The 18252-nt window shown below is 62.6% G+C and overlaps 3 protein-coding genes and 2 non-coding genes across 5 annotated transcripts; 4 read left to right on the forward strand and 1 right to left on the reverse strand.

The window, feature by feature from the left end:
* Positions 1 to 5: 5 nt before the first annotated feature.
* On the forward strand, positions 6 to 8178 carry NXF1 (nuclear RNA export factor 1; the record flags this gene model as incomplete). Its single annotated transcript, XM_074813947.1, has 14 exons — positions 6 to 20; positions 121 to 228; positions 320 to 429; positions 1783 to 1819; positions 3186 to 3254; positions 3389 to 3444; positions 3567 to 3670; positions 3756 to 3818; positions 3922 to 4037; positions 5242 to 5284; positions 5968 to 6040; positions 7595 to 7777; positions 7899 to 7959; positions 8053 to 8178. Coding segments are annotated over 14 exons (1077 nt in total), but the record flags the coding sequence as incomplete, so codon positions are not given.
* Positions 8179 to 8336: 158 nt separating this feature from the next.
* Positions 8337 to 10935, forward strand: TMEM223 (transmembrane protein 223). The gene is made up of 2 exons (XM_074813945.1): positions 8337 to 8645; positions 9845 to 10935. The coding sequence occupies exons 1-2, from the start codon at positions 8378 to 8380 to the stop codon at positions 10141 to 10143; spliced, it is 567 nt and encodes a 188-aa protein (XP_074670046.1). The 5' UTR covers positions 8337 to 8377; the 3' UTR covers positions 10144 to 10935.
* Positions 10936 to 12391: 1456 nt separating this feature from the next.
* On the forward strand, positions 12392 to 12582 carry LOC141918980 (U2 spliceosomal RNA). The gene has a single exon (XR_012621853.1). It is a non-coding gene; the product is annotated as a U2 spliceosomal RNA (small nuclear RNA).
* Positions 12583 to 15906: 3324 nt separating this feature from the next.
* Positions 15907 to 16097, forward strand: LOC141918982 (U2 spliceosomal RNA). The gene has a single exon (XR_012621855.1). It is a non-coding gene; the product is annotated as a U2 spliceosomal RNA (small nuclear RNA).
* A 334-nt stretch (positions 16098 to 16431) lies between these two features.
* TMEM179B (transmembrane protein 179B) lies at positions 16432 to 18123 on the reverse strand. The gene is made up of 5 exons (XM_074813942.1): positions 18019 to 18123; positions 17294 to 17481; positions 17060 to 17194; positions 16891 to 16966; positions 16432 to 16625 (listed from the first exon to the last, which is right to left on the reverse strand). The coding sequence occupies exons 1-5, from the start codon at positions 18112 to 18114 to the stop codon at positions 16467 to 16469; spliced, it is 654 nt and encodes a 217-aa protein (XP_074670043.1). The 5' UTR covers positions 18115 to 18123; the 3' UTR covers positions 16432 to 16466.
* Positions 18124 to 18252: the final 129 nt, after the last annotated feature.

Consider the following 18252-nt stretch of genomic DNA (forward strand, 5'->3'; position numbering starts at 1 on the left):
TCGAGGACAACATCCCCGAGGTGACAACGGGGACGCTTCTCCTTGCCAGACCATCTGTATCCCCCCCCCCCAACCCCCTCTGTGTCCCCCTGAACCCCCATTTTTCTCCCCCCCCTGCAGCTACAATCCTTAAATTTGAGCAGCAACAAACTCTATCGCCTGGACGACCTGTCCGAGCTGGCGCAAAAAGCCGCCGGCCTCAAGATCCTCGACCTCTCTCGCAACGAGGTGGGTGCCCCCCTGAGCCCCCCCCCAACCTCCACATGCCCCCCCCTGTTCCCCTCACTCCCTTCTCCCCCCAATTTCCCCCCTCCTACAGCTGAAATCAGACCGCGAGCTGGATAAAGTGAAAGGCCTCAAACTGGAGGAGCTTTGGCTCGATGGAAATCCCCTCTGCGACGCTTTCCGGGACCAAGCCACCTACATCAGGTCAGTGTTAGCCCTGGGGCGGCCCCAAGGGGCCCGTGGGCCGCCCCTGCTCCGCGGGGGCAACCTGACAGGACGAAGAGAGGCCGCCCCCCCCTTTTACATCCACCCCCCTTCACGCTTTCTGCTCGCCGGTGCCCGGATACCCCCACCCCTCCCTTTTCCCCCCTTTTTTTTCTTTTCCAAGCTCCCCCACAGCCCCCCGTGTCGTGGCACGAAGCCAAGTCGGGTCGTTGCCCGTTTGCCAGCGGTCGGCCGAGCTGTTTCAGCTGCTCAGAGCCCTGCTCCTTCCTCCTCCTCCTCCTCCTCCTCCTCCTTTGGGTTACACAGCCTTTTCTCCGCCACGTCCCGCTCCCTGCCTGCCCCTCTGCCGCGCAAACGGGGCTTCCGACCCCGCTCCGCCCTCGCCAACGGGCTTTCAGGGGGCTACCAAAACACGGCGCGGGGCCATCGTCTTGTTGCTCCGCCCCCCCCCTTTTTCCTTTTTTTTTTTTTACGCCCGCGTTTGGCCCTCGACGATGGCTGGTTAGCCAGAGACGGGTAAGATTCCTCACGGGAGGAACAACCTAAGACAGGCACAGCCGTGCAGTGGCCAAACGCTACCGCCCAGTAGCCGCGACGGCTAGGGCTGGGTGAGGAGAGGGGGGGAAGGTTTTTGGTAGCCCAGACCTGACGCAGGTCGCCCAGCTCGCTGCCGGGCAGGTCCCCCCGCGCGATACCTCTGGGGAGACGCCGCCGGCCCCCAAGCGCGGGCGAGGGCCTCGGCTCCGGCGGCGCAGCCCGACGCGCTTCCTCGAGGGGCTCAGGAGGGAGCGGGACGAAGGAGAAAAGGCTCTGCCCGAGGTTGCCCACCCCCCTCTGTGCCCTCCTCAATTTTGGGGGGGGGCCCCCAAATTCCACCCCCCAACAACGCAGGGGCTCCGCAGCTGTAAACAGCTGGGTCGTGCCAACGGTTGCGCCACGACCGGTGGGAATTCTTAATCCTCTTTCTCCCCCCCTTTTCCCTTTCTTCTCCGGGCACCCGCATTCAGGTGAGTACGAGCCAGGTAAGTCCTCAGGTAGCCCAAGGGGCCACCAAATGCGGCCCGAGATTTCCCCCCCCAGGGGCAGGGGCAGCCCTGGGGTGGGGGGGATGGTGCCGGGCCCCAAGGAAGAGGAGGGGGGGATGATTCAGTTTTGGGGTGGCCCCACCACGTGCCCTCGTGCTTAATGGCTTTGGGGAGGGCACGTAAAGGAGGGGGCGGCAGGGGGTGTCCCGGGATGGGGGGGGGGGTTGGTATTTGCCGTGGGGGTGGGCAAGGGCTGGCCCCGGGCAGGTAGCCCGGTCACCACCCTGACTCTGCTCCATCTCGGCAGCTCTGTCAGAGAGCGATTCCCGAAGCTGCTGCGGCTGGTGAGTGGGGGGGGGGGGGATTGGGGGGGCACCCTGAGCCTGGCTGGGGGGCAGGAAGGGGCTGGGGGGGCACTGAGCCTTTCTAGGGGGCTGGGGGGGGGGCACAATGAGCTTTTCTGGGGGGCAGGAAGGGTCTAGGGGGGACATCGAGTGCTGCTGGGGGCGGCTGAGCCTTTTGGGGGGGCAGGAGGGAGCTGGGGGGGCCTTAAGGAGCTTTTCAGGGGGGCAGGAGGGGGCTGGGGGGGCAGGAGGGAGCTGGGGGGGCCAGTGAGCCTTTCTGGGGCGCAGGACGGGGCTGGGGGGCCTCAATGAGCTTTTCTGGGGGGCAGGAGGGAGCTGGGGGGGCCTCAATAAGCTTTTCTGGGGGGCAGGAGGGGTCTAGGGGGGGCCCTGAGGCTTTTGGGGGGGCAGGAGGGAGCTGGGGGGCCTTAAGGAGCTTTTCGGGGGGGGCAGGAGGGGGCTGGGGTGGGCCCCTGAGCCTTTCTGGGCACAGGACGGGGCTGGGGGGGCCTCAATGAGCTTTTCTGGGGGGCAGGAGGGGTCTAGGGGGGACCCTGAGCCTCTAGGAGGGAGCTGGGGGGGCCTCAATAAGCTTTTCTGGGGTGCAGGAGGGGTCTAGGGGGGGGGCCCTGAGGCTTTTGGGGGGGCAGGAGGGAGCTGGGGGGGCCTTAAGGAGCTTTTCAGGGGGGGCAGGAGGGGGCTGGGGGCAGGAGGGAGCAGGGGGGGGGGCACTGAGCCTTTCTGGGGCACAGGACGGGGCTGGGGGGCCTCAATGAGCTTTTCTGGGGGGCAGGAGGGAGCTGGGGGGGCCTCAATAAGCTTTTCTGGGGGGCAGGAGGGGTCTAGGGGGGGCAGGAGGGAGCTGGGGGGGCCTTAAGGAGCTTTTCGGGGGGGGCAGGAGGGGCTGGGGTGGGCCCCTGAGCCTTTCTGGGGCACAGGACGGGGCTGGGGGGGCCTCAATGAGCTTTTCTGGGGGGCAGGAGGGGTCTAGGGGGGACCCTGAGCCTCTAGGAGGGAGCTGGGGGGGCCTCAATAAGCTTTTCTGGGGGGCAGGAGGGGTCTAGGGGGGGCCCTGAGGCTTTTGGGGGAGCAGGAGGGAGCAGGTGGGGCAGGAGGGGGCTGGGGGGGGGGGCACTGAGCCTTTCTGGGGCACAGGATGGGGCTGGGGGGGCCTCAATGAGCTTTTCTGGGGGGCAGGAGGGGTCTAGGGGGGGACCCTGAGCCTCTCGAGGGAGCTGGGGGGGCCTCAATAAGCTTTTCTGGGGGGCAGGAGGGGGCTGGGGGAGGCCTGAGTGTTGCCGCGGGGCGGGGGGGGGTAGGAAATCTTTGCTCCCCCCATCCCCATCTCTGCCCCCCCCCCTTCCAGGACGGCCACGAGCTCCCTCCACCCATCGCCTTCGACGTGGAGGCGCCCACGACGCTGCCTCCGTGCAAGGTAAAGAACTTGGGGGGGGGGGGGGGGGGGCGACCTGTACCCCCATCCTGGACTGAAGTGGGGTGCCTTTCACCTGAGGTGGGGGCGGGGCGGGGGTCAGGAATAATTTCTGTGCCCCCCCTCCACTTTTTTAGGGCAGCTACTTCGGCTCCGACGACCTGAAAGTTTTGGTGCTGCGGTTTTTACAGCAGTGAGTGCCCGGGGGGGTTTTGTCCCCCCACTTTTTTCTACACCCACCCCCCTTTTGCCCCCCCCCCCCCCCCCCGTTATTTTTTTACACCCCCTCACCCTCCTGTGTGCCCCCCCCTCCAGGTATTATTCCATTTACGACTCCAGCGACAGGCAGGGGCTGCTGGATGCGTATCACGACGGGGCCTGTTGCTCCCTCAGCATCCCCTTTGGACCCCAAAACCCCCCAGGTACGTCCCCCCAATACCCATCACGGGGCTGGGGCCCCCCCCCAAAAAATATTCCACCACAATTTTATTGTTTCTCCCCCCGCCAGGAACAGCCTGAACGAATATTTTAAGGACAGCAGAAACGTCAAGAAGCTGAAAGACCCCAGTAAGCCCCCACCTAGTTGCCCCCCAACCCTGTGCTGAGCCGTTTTGGGGGAAAAAAGGGGGGGCTCAGTGTTTTTTTGGGGTTTTTTTTCCCCCCTCCCCAGCCATGCGCTTCAAGCTGCTCAAGCACACGCGGCTCAACGTCGTGGCCTTTCTCAACGAGCTCCCCAAAACCCAACACGACATCAACTCCTTCATGGTGGATATTTGCGCGCAGACGGTGAGCGGGGAGGAGGGGGGGGCTGTGCCTTGCTTGGGGCGGGGGGGGGGTCCCTGAGCCTTTCTGGGGGGCTGGGAGGGGCACTGAGCCTTTCTGGGGGGGCAGGAGGGAGCTGGAGGGGGTCCCTGAGCCTTTCTGGGGGGCAGGAGGGAGCTGGGGGGGGTCCCTGAGCCTTTCTGGGGGGCAGTAGGGGGCACTGATCCTTTTTGGGGGGGCAGGAGGGAGCTGGGGGGGCTCCCTGAGCCTTTCTGGGGGGCAGGAGGGGGCACTGATCCTTTCTGGGGGGGCAGGAGGGAGCTGGGGGGGTCCCTGAGCCTTTCTGGGGGGCAGTAGGGGGCACTGATCCTTTTTGGGGGGGCAGGAGGGAGCTGGGGGGGCTCCCTGAGCCTTTCTGGGGGGCAGCAGGGGGCACTGATCCTTTCTGGGGGGGCAGGAGGGAGCTGGGGGGTCCCTGAGCCTTTCTGGGGGGGCAGGAGGGAGCTGGAGGGGGTGACTGAGCCTTTCTGGGGGGCAGGAGGGAGCTGGGGGGGGTCCCTGAGCCTTTCTGGGGGCAGTAGGGGGCACTGATCCTTTTTGGGGGGGCAGGAGGGAGCTGGGGGGGTCCCTGAGCCTTTCTGGGGGGCAGTAGGGGGCACTGATCCTTTTTGGGGGGGCAGGAGGGAGCTGGGGGGGCTCCCTGAGCCTTTCTGGGGGGCAGCAGGGGGCACTGATCCTTTCTGGGGGGGCAGGAGGGAGCTGGGGGGGTCCCTGAGCCTTTCTGGGGGGGCAGGAGGGAGCTGGAGGGGGTGACTGAGCCTTTCTGGGGGGCAGGAGGGAGCTGGGGGGGTCCCTGAGCCTTTCTGGGGGCAGTAGGGGGCACTGATCCTTTTTGGGGGGGCAGGAGGGAGCTGGGGGGGTCCCTGAGCCTTTCTGGGGGGCAGTAGGGGGCACTGATCCTTTTTGGGGGGGCAGGAGGGAGCTGGGGGGGCTCCCTGAGCCTTTCTGGGGGGCAGCAGGGGGCACTGATCCTTTCTGGGGGGGCAGGAGGGAGCTGGGGGGGTCCCTGAGCCTTTCTGGGGGGGCAGGAGGGAGCTGGGGGGGGGCACAAGGAGCTTTTTTGGGGGGTGGGAAAGATCTGCTGCCCCCATCCCCTCTGTGTGTGTCCCCCCACCCCTCAGGGGGTCCCCCCCCAATAGCCTCACACCCACCCCCCCCCCTCTTCCAGAACACGCTGCTCTGCTTCGCTGTGCACGGCATCTTCAAGGAAGGTGAGTTCATCTTCATCCCCCTCCTCCTCCTCCTCGTCGCCCTCCTCCTCCTCCTCCTCGTCGCCCTCCTCCTCCTCCTCCTCTTCCTCGTCGCCCTCCTCCTCCTCCTCCTCTTCCTCGTCGCCCTCCTCCTCCTCTTCCTCGTCGCCCTCCTCCTCCTCCTCCTCGTCGCCCTCCTCCTCCTCCTCCTCGTCGCCCTCCTCCTCCTCTTCCTCGTCGCCCTCCTCCTCCTCCTCCTCGTCGCCCTCCTCCTCCTCCTCCTCGTCGCCCTCCTCCTCCTCCTCCTCGTCGCCCTCCTCCTCCTCCTCCTCGTCGCCCTCCTCCTCCTCCTCCTCCTCCTCGTCGCCCTCCTCCTCCTCCTCCTCCTCCTCGTCGCCCTCCTCCTCCTCCTCCTCCTCCTCGTCGCCCTCCTCCTCCTCCTCCTCCTCCTCGTCGCCCTCCTCCTCCTCCTCCTCCTCCTCGTCGCCCTCCTCCTCCTCCTCCTCCTCCTCGTCGCCCTCCTCCTCCTCCTCCTCCTCCTCGTCGCCCTCCTCCTCCTCCTCCTCCTCCTCGTCGCCCTCCTCCTCCTCCTCCTCCTCCTCGTCGCCCTCCTCCTCCTCCTCCTCTTCCTCGCCGCCCTCCTCCTCCTCCTCCTCGTCCCCGTAAGCCTTCCTCCCACCACCTCCTCTCCCTCTCTCCCGCAGTGGACGGCAAATCCCGAGACTCGGTGCGCGCCTTCACCCGCATGTTCATCGCCGTCCCGGCCGGCAACACCGGGTAAACATCGCTTAATTTCTAGATTTTGATGATTTTTTTAATTTGGGGGGGTGGGGGGGGGGGTGTGTCCCCCTTTATTCCTCGTAAGAGCTTCCCAGAGCTGTCGACGGGACAAAAATGGGGAGAAATGGAGTGATAAATCCTGGAGTGGTTCTGCTCGGCGCTGGGTCTGGTTTTAAACTAAAAAGGGAGATTTAGACTAAATAGAATGAAGAAATTTTTAGGGTTGTGGTTTTAAATTAAAAGGAGAGATTTAGACTAAATAGAATACAGGTTTTTAGGGACACGGTTTTAAACTAAAACCGGAGATTTAGACTAAAAAATTTTTTTAGGGACAGTTTTAAACTAAAAGGGGAGATTTAGACTAAATAAACTGAAATTTTTTTAGGGACACGGTTTTAAACTAAAAAACAGATTTAGACTAAACAGGAGGAATTTTTTTAGGGTCATGATTTTAAATTAAAAGGGGAGATTTAGACTAAATAGAATGAAAATTTTAGGGACAGAGTTTTAAACTAAAAAACAGATTTAGACTAAATAGGAAGAAACTTTTTAGGGACAGTTTTAAACTAAAAAACAGATTTAGACTAAACAGGAAGAATTTTTTTAGGGTCAGGGTTTTAAACTAAAAGGGGAGATTTAGACTAAATAGAATGAAAAAAATTTTAGGGTCAGGGTTTTAATTAGAAGGGGAGATTTAGTCTAAATTGAAATTTTTTAAGGACACGGTTTTAAACTAAAAAACAGGGATTTAGACTAAACAGGAAGAATTTTTTTAGGGTCAGGGTTTTAAGCTAAAAGGGGAGATTTAGACTAAATAGAATGAAGAAAATTTTAGGGTCACGGTTTTAAATTAAAAGATTTGGGCTAAATGAAGAAATTTTTTGGGGTTGTGGTTTTAAACTAAAAGGGGAGATTTAGACTAAATTGAAATTTTTTAGGGACACAGTTTTAAACTAAAAACCAGATTTAGACTAAATAGAATGAAGAAAATTTTAGGGTCATGGTTTTAAATTAAAAGATTTGGGCTAAATATAATGAAATTCTTGGGGGTTGTGATTTTAAACTAAAAGGGGAGATTTAGACTAAACAGAATGAAATTTTTTAGGGACACGGTTTTAAACTAAAAAACAGAGATTTAGACTAAACAGGAAGAATTTTTTTAGGGTCATGGTTTAAATTAAAAGGGGAGATTTAGACTAAATAGAACGAAGAACATTTTTAGGGTCGTGGTTTTAAACTAAAAGGTGCCCCCTCCTCCCGCTGGCCACCTTGTTTCTGGCACAAGCCAGGAGGCTGTTGGCCACCTTGGCTACCTGGGCACACCGAATGGGAGCCAGCGGTGCCCAGGGCCAGGACTAGAGTTGGTCTTGAGCTCAGGAGGGTCCTTTGGTCCCTCAGGAGCCATTTTGTGGTCACGGCGTGACCCGGGGCGGCGCCGGAATCTGCGTCCTTGGAGAACCTCAAGGACCGTTGGGTGACCTTGGAGCTCCGCGCTCATCCCACGCTCTTTTTTTTTTTTATTTTTTTTTTTAATTTTTTTTTTAATTTCAGACTCTGCATCGTCAACGACGAGCTCTTCGTCCGCAACGCCACCACCGAAGAGATCCGCAAAGCCTTCCTCATGCCGGCGCCCACCCCTTCCTCCAGCCCCGTGCCCACGCTCTCCGCCGAGCAGCAGGAGATGTTGGCCGCCTTCTCCATGCAGTCGGGGATGAACCTCGAGTGGTCCCAGAAGTGAGTCCTGGGGCCACCCCCCACCCCAAAACCCCTTCGCCACCCCCATTTTTTTTCCCCATTAAGGGACTTTTTTCCCCCACACACACCCTCCTCTTCCTCACGTTCTCCTTCACCCCAGGTGCCTGCAGGATAACGACTGGGACTACGGCCGGGCCGGGCAGGTCTTCACCCAGCTGAAGGTGGGTTTGGGGGGGGGATCTGAGCCAGCTCCCCCATTTTGGGGGTCCCCAGACCCCCAACTTAAACCCCCTCCAACTTTTTTCTCTTTGCAGCTGGAAGGCAAAATCCCAGAGGTGGCATTTCTCAAGTGAGCTGCCCCACTCACCCATCCCCCTGTTTTTCCCCGCGTTTTATTCCCCACCGTTTTGTAAATAAATCAATAAATCGACCCGTTTCAACGCTGGCGCGTTCGGGGTGCGCTGCGCCTTTAAGGGGGCGGGGCTAAAGGGCAGCTTGGCTTCACGCCCGGCACCAAGATGGCGGCGGGGCTAAAAGGGCAGCTTGGCTTCACGCCCGGCACTAAGATGGCGGCCGACGCCGGCAGTGCGTGAACCGGAAGTGGCGACGGGTGAACCGGAAGTGGAGGCGGGGGGCGGAATGGCGGCGGTTCGGGCCCGGGCGGCGGCGGCGGCGGTGGTAACGGCGGTGCCGCAGGACGTGGTGTTGTTCCGCCACGAACGGGGCCCGTTCTTCCGCCTGGCCGGACTTTTTTGCGTGGGCCAGGGCGTTTTCTGGACCTACCTGGCTCATTTCGCTTTTACGACGCTTCATCCCGCACCCGCTACCGGTTCCGGTCCCGACGACCCGCTCCGGCCCCGCGATCACAAATGGCGGTTGGGTTTCACCGCGTCCTGCCTCACCCTCGGTACCGGGGCGAGGGGAGGGGCTGCGGGAACCGGGCGCGAGGAGGGGGGAGGCTGGGCCGGGCCTAAGGGAATGGGATCGGGTGTAGGGGAGCGGGGGAGGCTTAGGCCGGGCCTAGGGGAGTGGGGCCGAGTTTAGGGCAGTGGGTGTAGGGGCGTGAGATGGCTCAGACCAGGCCTAGGGGAGTGGGACGGCTTAGGCCGGGCCTAGGGGAGTGGAGCTGAGCTTAGGGAAGAGGGACTGGGTGTAGGGGAGCGGGATGGCTCAGACCGGGTCTAGGGGAATGGGGCCGAGCTTAGGGGAGCGGGATGGCTCAGACTGGGTCTAGGGGAGTGGGGCCGAGCTTAGGGGGGCAGGACGGCTGAGACCAGGCCTAGGGGAGTGGGGCTGGGCTTAGGAAACAGGACGGCTGAGACCAGGCCTAGGGGAGTGGGCTGGGCTTAGGGAAACAGGATGGCTCAGACCAGGCCTAGGTAAGTGGGGGCGGCTCAGATGGGGCCTAAGGGAGCGGGATTTCTCAGACTGGGTCTAGGGGAGTGGGGCTGAGCTTAGGGGAGTGGGACGGCTGAGACCAGGCCTAGGGGAGCGGGGCCGAGTTTAGGGGAGTGGGTGTAGGGGCGTGAGATGGCTCAGACCAGGCCTAGGGGAGTGGGACTGGGACTGGGTCTAGGGAAACAGGAGGGCTCAGACCAAGCCTAGGTGAGCGGGATGGCTCAGATGGGGCCTAAGGGAGCAGGATGGCTCAGACTGGGTCTAGGGGAGTGGGGCCGAGCTTAGGGGAGCAGGACGGCTGAGACCAGGCCTAGGGGAGTGGGGCTGAGCTTAGGGGAGCAGGACGGCTGAGACCAGGCCTAGGGGAGTGGGGCTGAGCTTAGGGGAGCAGGACGGCTGAGACCAGGCCTAGGGGAGTGGGGCCGAGTTTAGGGGAGCGGGACAGCTCAGACTGGGCTTAGGGGAGTAGGACTGGGCCTAGGGGAATGGAACAGCCCAGACCAGGCCTAGGTGAGCGGGATGGCTCAGATGGGGCTTAAGGAAGCAGGATGGCTCAGACCGGGCCTAGGGGAGTGGGGCCGAGCTTAGGGGAGCGGGACAGCTGAGACCAAGCCTAGGGGAGCAGGACAGCTCAGCCCAGGCCTAGGGGAGCAGAGCCAGGCCTCGAGGCCCCACTAACCCCCTCTTACCCCCCACCCCCCCTTCCAGGCTCACTCATCATGGCGGCCGGTTGCCTCTTCCCCCTTCGGGCCGTCCGACGGGTGACGCTGCTCCGGGGGGGCACCCAGGTGACCATCAGCACCCACGGGCCCTTGGGGCTGGGCCAGGGACCCACCTTCACCGTCCCTTTACGCCACGTCTCCTGCCGCGCTCACCGCTCCGAGGTCCCGGCCGCCATCCCCCTCAAGGTCAAGGGGCGTCTCTTCTTCTTTCTGTTGGACAAAGGGGGGCAACTCACCAACCCCCGGCTCTTCGACGTCACCGTCGGGGCCTACCGCAAGCTCTAAGACGCGGTGCGGGGAGAAAAAAAATCACCCTTTTTTCCCCCAAAATCAACCTCGAGCCGCCTGCGGGGGGGTGAACCCTTCCGCCATTTTGCGGGCTGGCTTTGCGCTGCGCAACGGCGGCGTGTGTCCCGTCGCGTTTAAGGGCGACGAATAAATCTGGGGAGAGGTGAAGCTAAAAGGTTCGAAGGGAAGAGATTAGCGCAGCTGCGCCTAATTAATACGCTAATTAGGGCCGTGATTAGCGGCGTGACGGCGGACGCGCGAAAGAGCTCGTCGGGGCGCGTCGCGGTCGGGAACTGAAGGAGTTGATGCCTCAAATATTCATCAGAAAAACCTCGAGGACAAATTGTGGCTTTTTTAATTAGTTAAATGAAAAGGAGGTTGGTTATTAGTTAAATTAACGGAGTTAATTAGCTGCTGAGGAAAGCAGAGGGTGTGTGGCGCCGCTCCCTCGTGGAGCCAAATTTCTTAAATTTCTCAAATTTTCTCCTCCAAGGGAGGCGTAGACTTAATAAAACCTTAAATAAAACTTTAATTTACGATGACAGCCTCAAAGAAGAGCCGAAAATTGATTAAAAAAATTAAAAAAAAACCAACCCAGGGTGGAGCTGGTTTTACCCAAAAAACAAAAAAAATGAGGAAAAATTAAAATTAATGGAGGGGGAAGACGGTGACCACCCACCTAATTGGTCAATTAACACCCTCAGAACCTGTGGAAATGAGGGGGTGGAATAACCCCCCTGTCCTCATCTAATATGCAAATCAGCTGATTAAAACATTAATTTTTTACAACGTTTACAGATTCTTTGAGGTTGCGGGTGAGAAACGCGCTAAACCGCAGAATGGCTTTACCGAAAACAATCAAAAAAAAAAAAATTTTTAGGTTTTTAGGATTCTAAGGACGGGCGCTCGCTTCCGGGATGCTCAAAAGTTCGTTTAATTGCCGGGTTAATTAATCAATTAGTCATTAAGGCCCATGGGGGTGGCAGCAGCCTGCCCATGCTTGCCCTCATCCTTGACCCCCAGGGAGCGGTTTTGGGGCGTTTTGAAGCCATTTGGGGCTACTTTGGGGTGGGGAGTTGTGGCCTGCGGGGTGTTGAGGCAGCAGGGGGGGGGTTTGGGGGGCTCGCAGCAGTTTTGGGGTGCGGGGGGGCAGTTTTGGGGTCTTTTTGGGGTGTCTGGGCTCAGCGTTTCCCTGCCTGTGTGGGCTGAATGCAAGGAGGGGGCGGGGCATAGCGACAAGTGGGCGTGGTTATGCAAATAAGGTTGGTAGGGAGGGACGTGGCTCTACAAATGGAGAACTGGGAGCTCGGAGGGGCCGGACGCGGGAGATTCCCGGAGTTTGGCGGGAGGGGGGAGGAGCGAATGCAAATTGCAGGGGTTGGAGCAGCCAATCAGGTTGCTGCGGGGAAAGAACGGGGCGGGGTCAATACGGGCGATGGGCGGGGATATGCAAATAAATGCGTGCGAGGGGGGGCGGGTCAATGCGAATGAGGCGCCTTAAAACGCGCGGGGGCGGAGCGTGCGGCTCGCGGCAGTGGCTGGCGCAGGGCGGGGAGGGGGCGTGGTTATGCTAATTGAGACGCCGGGAGGGGCCGGTCGGCGGGTTGGGAGGGAGGGCGAGGAGGGGGAGAAGTGAATGCAAATTGAGGCGTTAGAGCGGCCAATCAAATTGCGGCGATGGGGAGCGGAGGGCGCGGTGAAGCCGCGCGAGGGGCGGGGATATGCAAATAACAGCATTCGAGGTGGTGCCAGCCGAGGGGGGGCAGGTCAATGCAAATGAGGCGCCTTAAAAGGCGCGGGGGCGGAGCGTGCGGATCGTGGCAATGGCTGGCGCAGGCGGGGAGGGGGCGTGGTTATGCTAATTGAGCCGCCGGGAGGGGCCGCTCGCGGGAGCTTCGCGGGTTTGGGCGGGGAGGGGGAGGAGCGAATGCAGATTGAGGCGATGGAGCGGCCAATCAAATTGCGGCGATGGGGAGCGGAGGGCGCGGTGAAGCCGCGCGAGGGGCGGGGATATGCAGATTTCGGGCGAGGAAAGAAACGTCGCGGGGGCCGCTGGGAGCGTCCGGTGGCGGCGTCCCGGGGCTCTGCCGGGGGTCGGTGTCCGCGGGGCGCGGCGGTCGGGCCTTACTGCGGCGGGGAGGGAGCGCGGGAGGCGTCGGGGGCCGTTTTGTCGGGGTCGGTGTTGTGTCCGTGCGGTGTGTGTGAGCGCGGGGGTGTGGGTCGGTGCGGGTCGGGGGTGCGGGGTATCGCTTCTCGGCCTTTTGGCTAAGATCAAGTGTAGTATCTGTTCTTATCAGTTTAATATCTGATACGTCCTCGATGAGAGGACTTTATATTAAACGGATTTTTGGGTGTGGGAGTTGGACCCGGAGCTTGCTCCCTCCGCTCCGCGCATCGTCCCGGTATTGCAGTGCCTCCGGGAACGGTGCCCGCCCCCCCGGGGGTCCCTGTGCCGGTCAAAGACAGAACGAGCCGCCTCTTCCCGCTCCCCCCGCCCTGACCCAGCGCCGCGTCCGTCCCCGCGTGTCGCTGAATCCCGAAACCCTCCGCGTTGCAGAAGCCCTTGAGGCTCCTCCCCCTGACCCGACTCTCCACCCCCCCACACCCCCCCCCCCCCAGGGACGGGGACTCCCCCCCGGGACGCTCCGACAGAGTCACACAGCGGCTGCGGTTACTCCGGCCGGGGGGCGAGGGGGTTTCTCCCCAAAGCTGCCCCCCCCGCACGTTGTACCAGCAACCCCTCGAGTGGGGATGTACATATTCATGGGCTCACACCGCGCACGCATACATATGCATGAGGGGGGCGGGGTTAGCGCGAGAGGCTGCGGGCAGCACTTCGTGTTCTCTTTGCCCCTGCGCATCCCCTCCTGGGGGGCTCTCCGGGGGGCTTCGGGAGGAAGGCTCGTGGTCTTTCTCACCTTTTTTTCCCCCGGAGCACGCGCAGATTCTCTCGGCCAATTTCTTCAACAACAACAACAACGTTTTTCGGCCGGTTTACTCATCCTCTCTGATCGAAGAGAACCAGTGGAACCAGTGGAACCGAGGCCCGACTCGTCAGAGCACACCAGTGCCTCCAGCACAACACCGCGACATTGTGCTCAACGCTGCGGTTCTTGGTAGATTTTCACAGCAAACTGCTTCGTTTTGGTGGACACAGCCCTTGGGAAAATCCCACAGAACCGTCTGGGCCAGCAGGATTCTCAGCAATACTAAAAAATACTATAAGTAATACTATCACTTGCTAGAAGTGAGGAAATAAGTTGCTAAGCAGTTTGCTGTAAGTAAATAAGTCTTAAAACAAGTGATCGCTTCTCTGTATCACCCGCCCCGGGCAGCCCATTCCAACGCCCAACAGCCCCTTCGGGACAGAAATCCTTCCTAAGAGCCAGCCTGACCCTGCCCTGGCGCAGCTTGAGGCCGTTCCCTCTCGTCCTGGCGCTGGTCCCTTGGCTCAAGAGACTCCTCCCCCCTCTCTGCACCCTCCTTTCAGGGAGTTGCAGAGGGCCAGGAGGTCTCCCCTCAGCCTCCTCTTCTCCACACTAAACCCCCCCAGTTCCCTCAGCCGCTCCCCATCAGACCTGTGCTCCAGACCCTGCACCAGCTCCGTTGCCCTTCTCTGGCCACGCTCGAGTCATTCAAGGGCCTTTTTGGGGTGAGGGGCCCAAAACTGAACCCACTCATCGAGGGGCGGCCTCACCAGGGGTCAGATCCCTCCCCTGTCCCTGCTGGCCACGCTGGTGCTGGTACAAGCCAGGATGCCACTGGTCTCCTTGGCCACCCGGGCACACTGCTGGCTCCTTATCACCCCCCCAGGTCCCTCTCTGACTGGCAGCTCTCCAGCCACTCCTCCCCAGGCCTGTAGCCCTGCTGGGGGTTGTTGTGGCCCAAAGGGCAGCACCCGGCATTTGCCCTTAGTGAAACTCCTCCCGTTGGGCTCAGCCCATCGCTCCAGCCTGGCCAGATCCCTCTGCAGACCCTCCCCACCCTCGAGAGATCAACACCCCCCCCCACCTGGGTGTCATCTCCAAACTGACCGCGGGTGCGCTCCATCCCCTCGTCCAGAGCAGCAATAACGACGTTAAACAGGAGCGGCCCCAAAACCCAGCCCCGGGGGACACCACTGGTGACCGGCCGCCAACCGGATTTAACTCCCTTCCCCACCACTCTCCGGGCCCGGCCGTCGGGCAGTTTTTTACCCAGCCGAGCGCGTGCCCACCCGAGCCTCGAGCAGCCCCAGTTTCGCCAGGAGAACGCCGTGGGAAACGGCGTCAAAGGCCTCGCTGAAGTCAAGGCAGACACCACCCCAGCCTCTCCCTCATGCAACCAGCAGGTCGCCCTGGCGTAGGAGATGAGCTTTGTCCAGCCGGCGGGGTTTGTCCCGCCCGCTGCCAGCCCCCAACTCTTCACGCGGGTCCAAACCCCGCCGCTCCGTCCCGCACCTGCGGCCGATCCGCGTCGCTCCGCTCCGGTTCCTCCCGCGGAGCCGCCGCTCGGCGCTGCCGCCTCCGCCCTCCCGGGGCCTTGGGGCTCCTCCAACATCTTCCCCGCCGGTCGCCGTTTTGGGGGAAAAAGCTCCCGCGGGTCTCTTGAACATGATCTGTGTGGAGCTGGAAAGGCCCGACCTTAACGAGCCGCTTAATGACTCGCTGATCGCTTTGGCTCCGCCCGGACCTCGCCGCCGCGGGTTAATTCCCGTCAATTCCGCCCGAGCGGGTTTTAAAGCGGCCCCGGCCAGGGCGGCGCCGGGGACACCCGGGGCGCGTGGTCCTTCGCCCGCAGGTCTCGCCTCAATGAAAGCTGCCAGAGGGGCTCTAGGGATCAATTAGCAGCGCTGTGTTAATGAAGACCCTGCCCAGCAGTTCCTCCCGCCGCAGGGAGCCGCCCCCCGCCCCCCCCCCGCGCTGCTCCGGCTGCTCCCGCTCGGGCCGGCGGCGTTTCGCCGGGGCGGGGCGGGGATATGCAAATGAGGGGGTGGGGCGGAGCGCGGAAGGGGGCAAGTCAATGCAACTGAGGCGACTGAAAAGGCGCGGGGGCGGAGCGTGCGGATCGCGGCAGTGGCTGGCGCAGGCGGGGAGGGGGCGTGGTTATGCTAATTGAGACGCCGGGAGGGGCCGGTCGGCGGGTTGGGCGGGAGAGCGAGGAGGGGGAGAAGCGAATGCAAATTGAGGCGTTGGAGCGGCCAATCGAATTGCGGCGATGGGGAGCGGAGGGCGCGGTGAAGCCGCGCGAGGGGCGGGGATATGCAAATAAAAAGCGTTCGGGGTGGTGCCAGCGAGGGAGGGTCAATGTGAACGAGGCGCCTTAAAAGGCGCGGGGGCGGAGCGTGCGGATCGCGGCAGTGGCTGGCGCAGTCCGGGGAGGGGGCGTGGTTATGCTAATTGAGCCGCCGGGAGGGGCCGCTCGCGGGAGCTTCGCGGGTTGGGCGGGGAGGGGGAGGAGCGAATGCAAATTGAGGCGATGGAGCGGCCAATCAAATGGCGGCGATGGGGAGCGGAGGGCGCGGTGAGGCCGCGCGAGGGGCGGGGATATGCAGATTTCGGGCGAGGAAAGAAACGTCGCGGGGGCCGCCGGGAGGGCCCGGTGGCGGCGTCCCGGGGCTCTGCCGGGGGTCGGTGTCCGCGGGGCGCGGCGGTCGGGCCTTACTGCGGCGGGGAGGGAGCGCGGGAGGCGTCGGGGGCCGTTTTGTCGGGGTCGGTGTTGTGTCCGTGCGGTGTGTGTGAGCGCGGGGGTGTGGGTGGGTGCGGGTCGGGGGTGGGGGGTATCGCTTCTCGGCCTTTTGGCTAAGATCAAGTGTAGTATCTGTTCTTATCAGTTTAATATCTGATACGTCCTCGATGAGAGGACTTTATATTAAACGGATTTTTGGGTGTGGGAGTTGGACCCGGAGCTTGCTCCCTCCGCTCCGCGCATCGTCCCGGTATTGCAGTGCCTCCGGGAACGGTGCCCGCCCCCCCCGGGGGTCCCTATGCCGGTTAAAGACAGAATGAGAGACATTCGCACCCTCCTCTCTGCTTTTCTTTCCCAAAATCGCCTTTTCTGCCCCATTTTCAGGCCGACCCGCCCGGCTCTGGGGGCGCTGTGGCGCGGGGGGCGCTTGTCCAACCCCCATCCGGCTGCGGGAGGCGCTGAGCCCTCCCCCCCCCCCCTTCCTCCTCCTCCTCGCGCCGAGTCTGGGCCCAAATCGCCTTTAATAAACCACCTCAGCCCCCAACAAGCCCCGCGGTGGGGACACACACCCCCCCCCTTCCCACACCGCAGCGCGCCCCAACCGCTCCTGACCCCGGTCTGGCCCCTCCCCACCCCCCCCCCCCAGCAGCTTTTCAGGGGCGTCTCGGGCGCCCCCCGAAAATGGCTTCGCTCTCGCCGCCCCCCTCGGGCTCGTCGCGCCGCAGCAGCGGGAAAGGGGCGTCTCTGCGCCGCAGGAGCAGCAGCCGCGCGGTCAGGAGGCACCAGAGGAACACGTTCACCCAGGCCGCTGCCTGCGGGGGGGGGACACACACACAGAGTTGAGCTGCGCCCCCGTTTTTCCCCGCTTTCACCCCAATTTCTCTGCCCCCCCCCCCCCAACCTCCACGCCCGGGCGCTGCCCCTCGCTCCAGCCCAGCGCAGACACACGGACTCGTTCGCTGCCCCTCGCTCGTGTCCCCCCGCCATCATCATCCTCCCCCCCCCAGCGGGGCCGTGCGGACCCCAGGAACTTTGGGGGGGTGTGTGTGGGGGTGTCAGGGGGGTGTTTGGGGTCACCTGCGCGCTGTAGAGGTTCCTGTAGAAGCGCGTTGGGCTGTAGGACCCCCACGGTTTGTGTTCAGCCTCCTGGCAGCTGCAGGGTGAGGAAGAGCGGAGCGAGGAAGAGCGAGGGGTGGGGAGAAGCGAGGAGCCCCCCCACACACCCCGTGAGGAAGATGATGGCTACCTGGCCAGGGTCTTGGTCTGCACCAGGGAGGCGCAGAGCGCGTCCATCCCCACGCGGAGGATGCAGGCGGAGACGAGGAGGAAGAAGAGGATGATGATGGCGACGCCCAGGGCGACGCTGAGCCAAGCGCGGTCCCTGCGAGAAAAGGGGGAGCAGCATCAGCGGCGCACGGGGAAGGGGGGGTTTAGAGATGGGGGGGGGGGCACCCCCCCAGCCCCGTCAGCCTCAGCTCACCACGGGGCCTCGTCGCTGCAGCAGCCGTAGATGCCGTAGAGCAGCGCCGAGAAGCAGCACAAGGCCACCACGACGGAGACGGCCGAGATGAAGTAACAGAGCGAGACGTGGCTGAAGGATTTGGGCACCAGCGCGGTCCCGTTCCAGCTCACGGCGCCGTAGAGGAGGCACCAACCTCCGAACTCACCCTGCGGACGGGAGCCCCGTGGTGGTGGTGGTGGGAAAATTGGGGGGGGGGGGGGGGGGGAAGGTGCTGCGAGGTGACACCCCCCCCCAGGCAGCGGGAAGGACGCTCAGCCCCAGCAGGACGGAACGGCGAGGCGAGATGGAGCAGGAGGAGGAGGAGGAGGAGGAGGAGGAAGAGGAGCGTTGGAGGAGGAAGGAAGCCCAAACCGCCGTGGCTGACTCCTGTACTCATGAGACGCTGAGGGATGTGGGGTGGGGGGGCTCAGCCACCCCTCTGCCCCCCCCCCAGCACCCCACTTTGCTTCCTGCCTCCCCACGACAGACGGGGGGGGGGGGGGGGGCTCAGGAGTTTTGGGGAGCGGCCAGGACCATTCTGGAACCCACCCAGGACCCGTGAGGGTGACGTGGGGGGAAACCTCGGGGCAAGGAGTGGGGTGACACTTCTGTACCCCCCCCCCCAAACATCTCACCCCCCTTTCCCAGCGCAGCGGAACCAGCCCCCCCCCCGCCACCACCACCCCTTGCCCCCCCACCGGTACCTGCGCCACGGTGAGAGACGAAGCGCAGACGATCCCGCAGAGGAACGCGGCTCCGTGGAGGCCCAACTCCACCAGCTGCAGGACGGACACCGCCATCTTCCATCCCCCCCGCCACCCTCCCCACCCTCCGCCCGGCCTCCTCCGCCCCACCCTGCCCTGCCTCCTCCTCCTCCTCCTCCTCCTCCTGCTCAGGGCGCGGCCGCCTCCCGCTCAGCGCCGCGGCTCCCACACCCC

The sequence above is a fragment of the Strix aluco genome, unplaced genomic scaffold (assembly GCF_031877795.1).
Source record: "Strix aluco isolate bStrAlu1 unplaced genomic scaffold, bStrAlu1.hap1 HAP1_SCAFFOLD_173, whole genome shotgun sequence".
Lineage (NCBI taxonomy): Eukaryota > Metazoa > Chordata > Aves > Strigiformes > Strigidae > Strix > Strix aluco.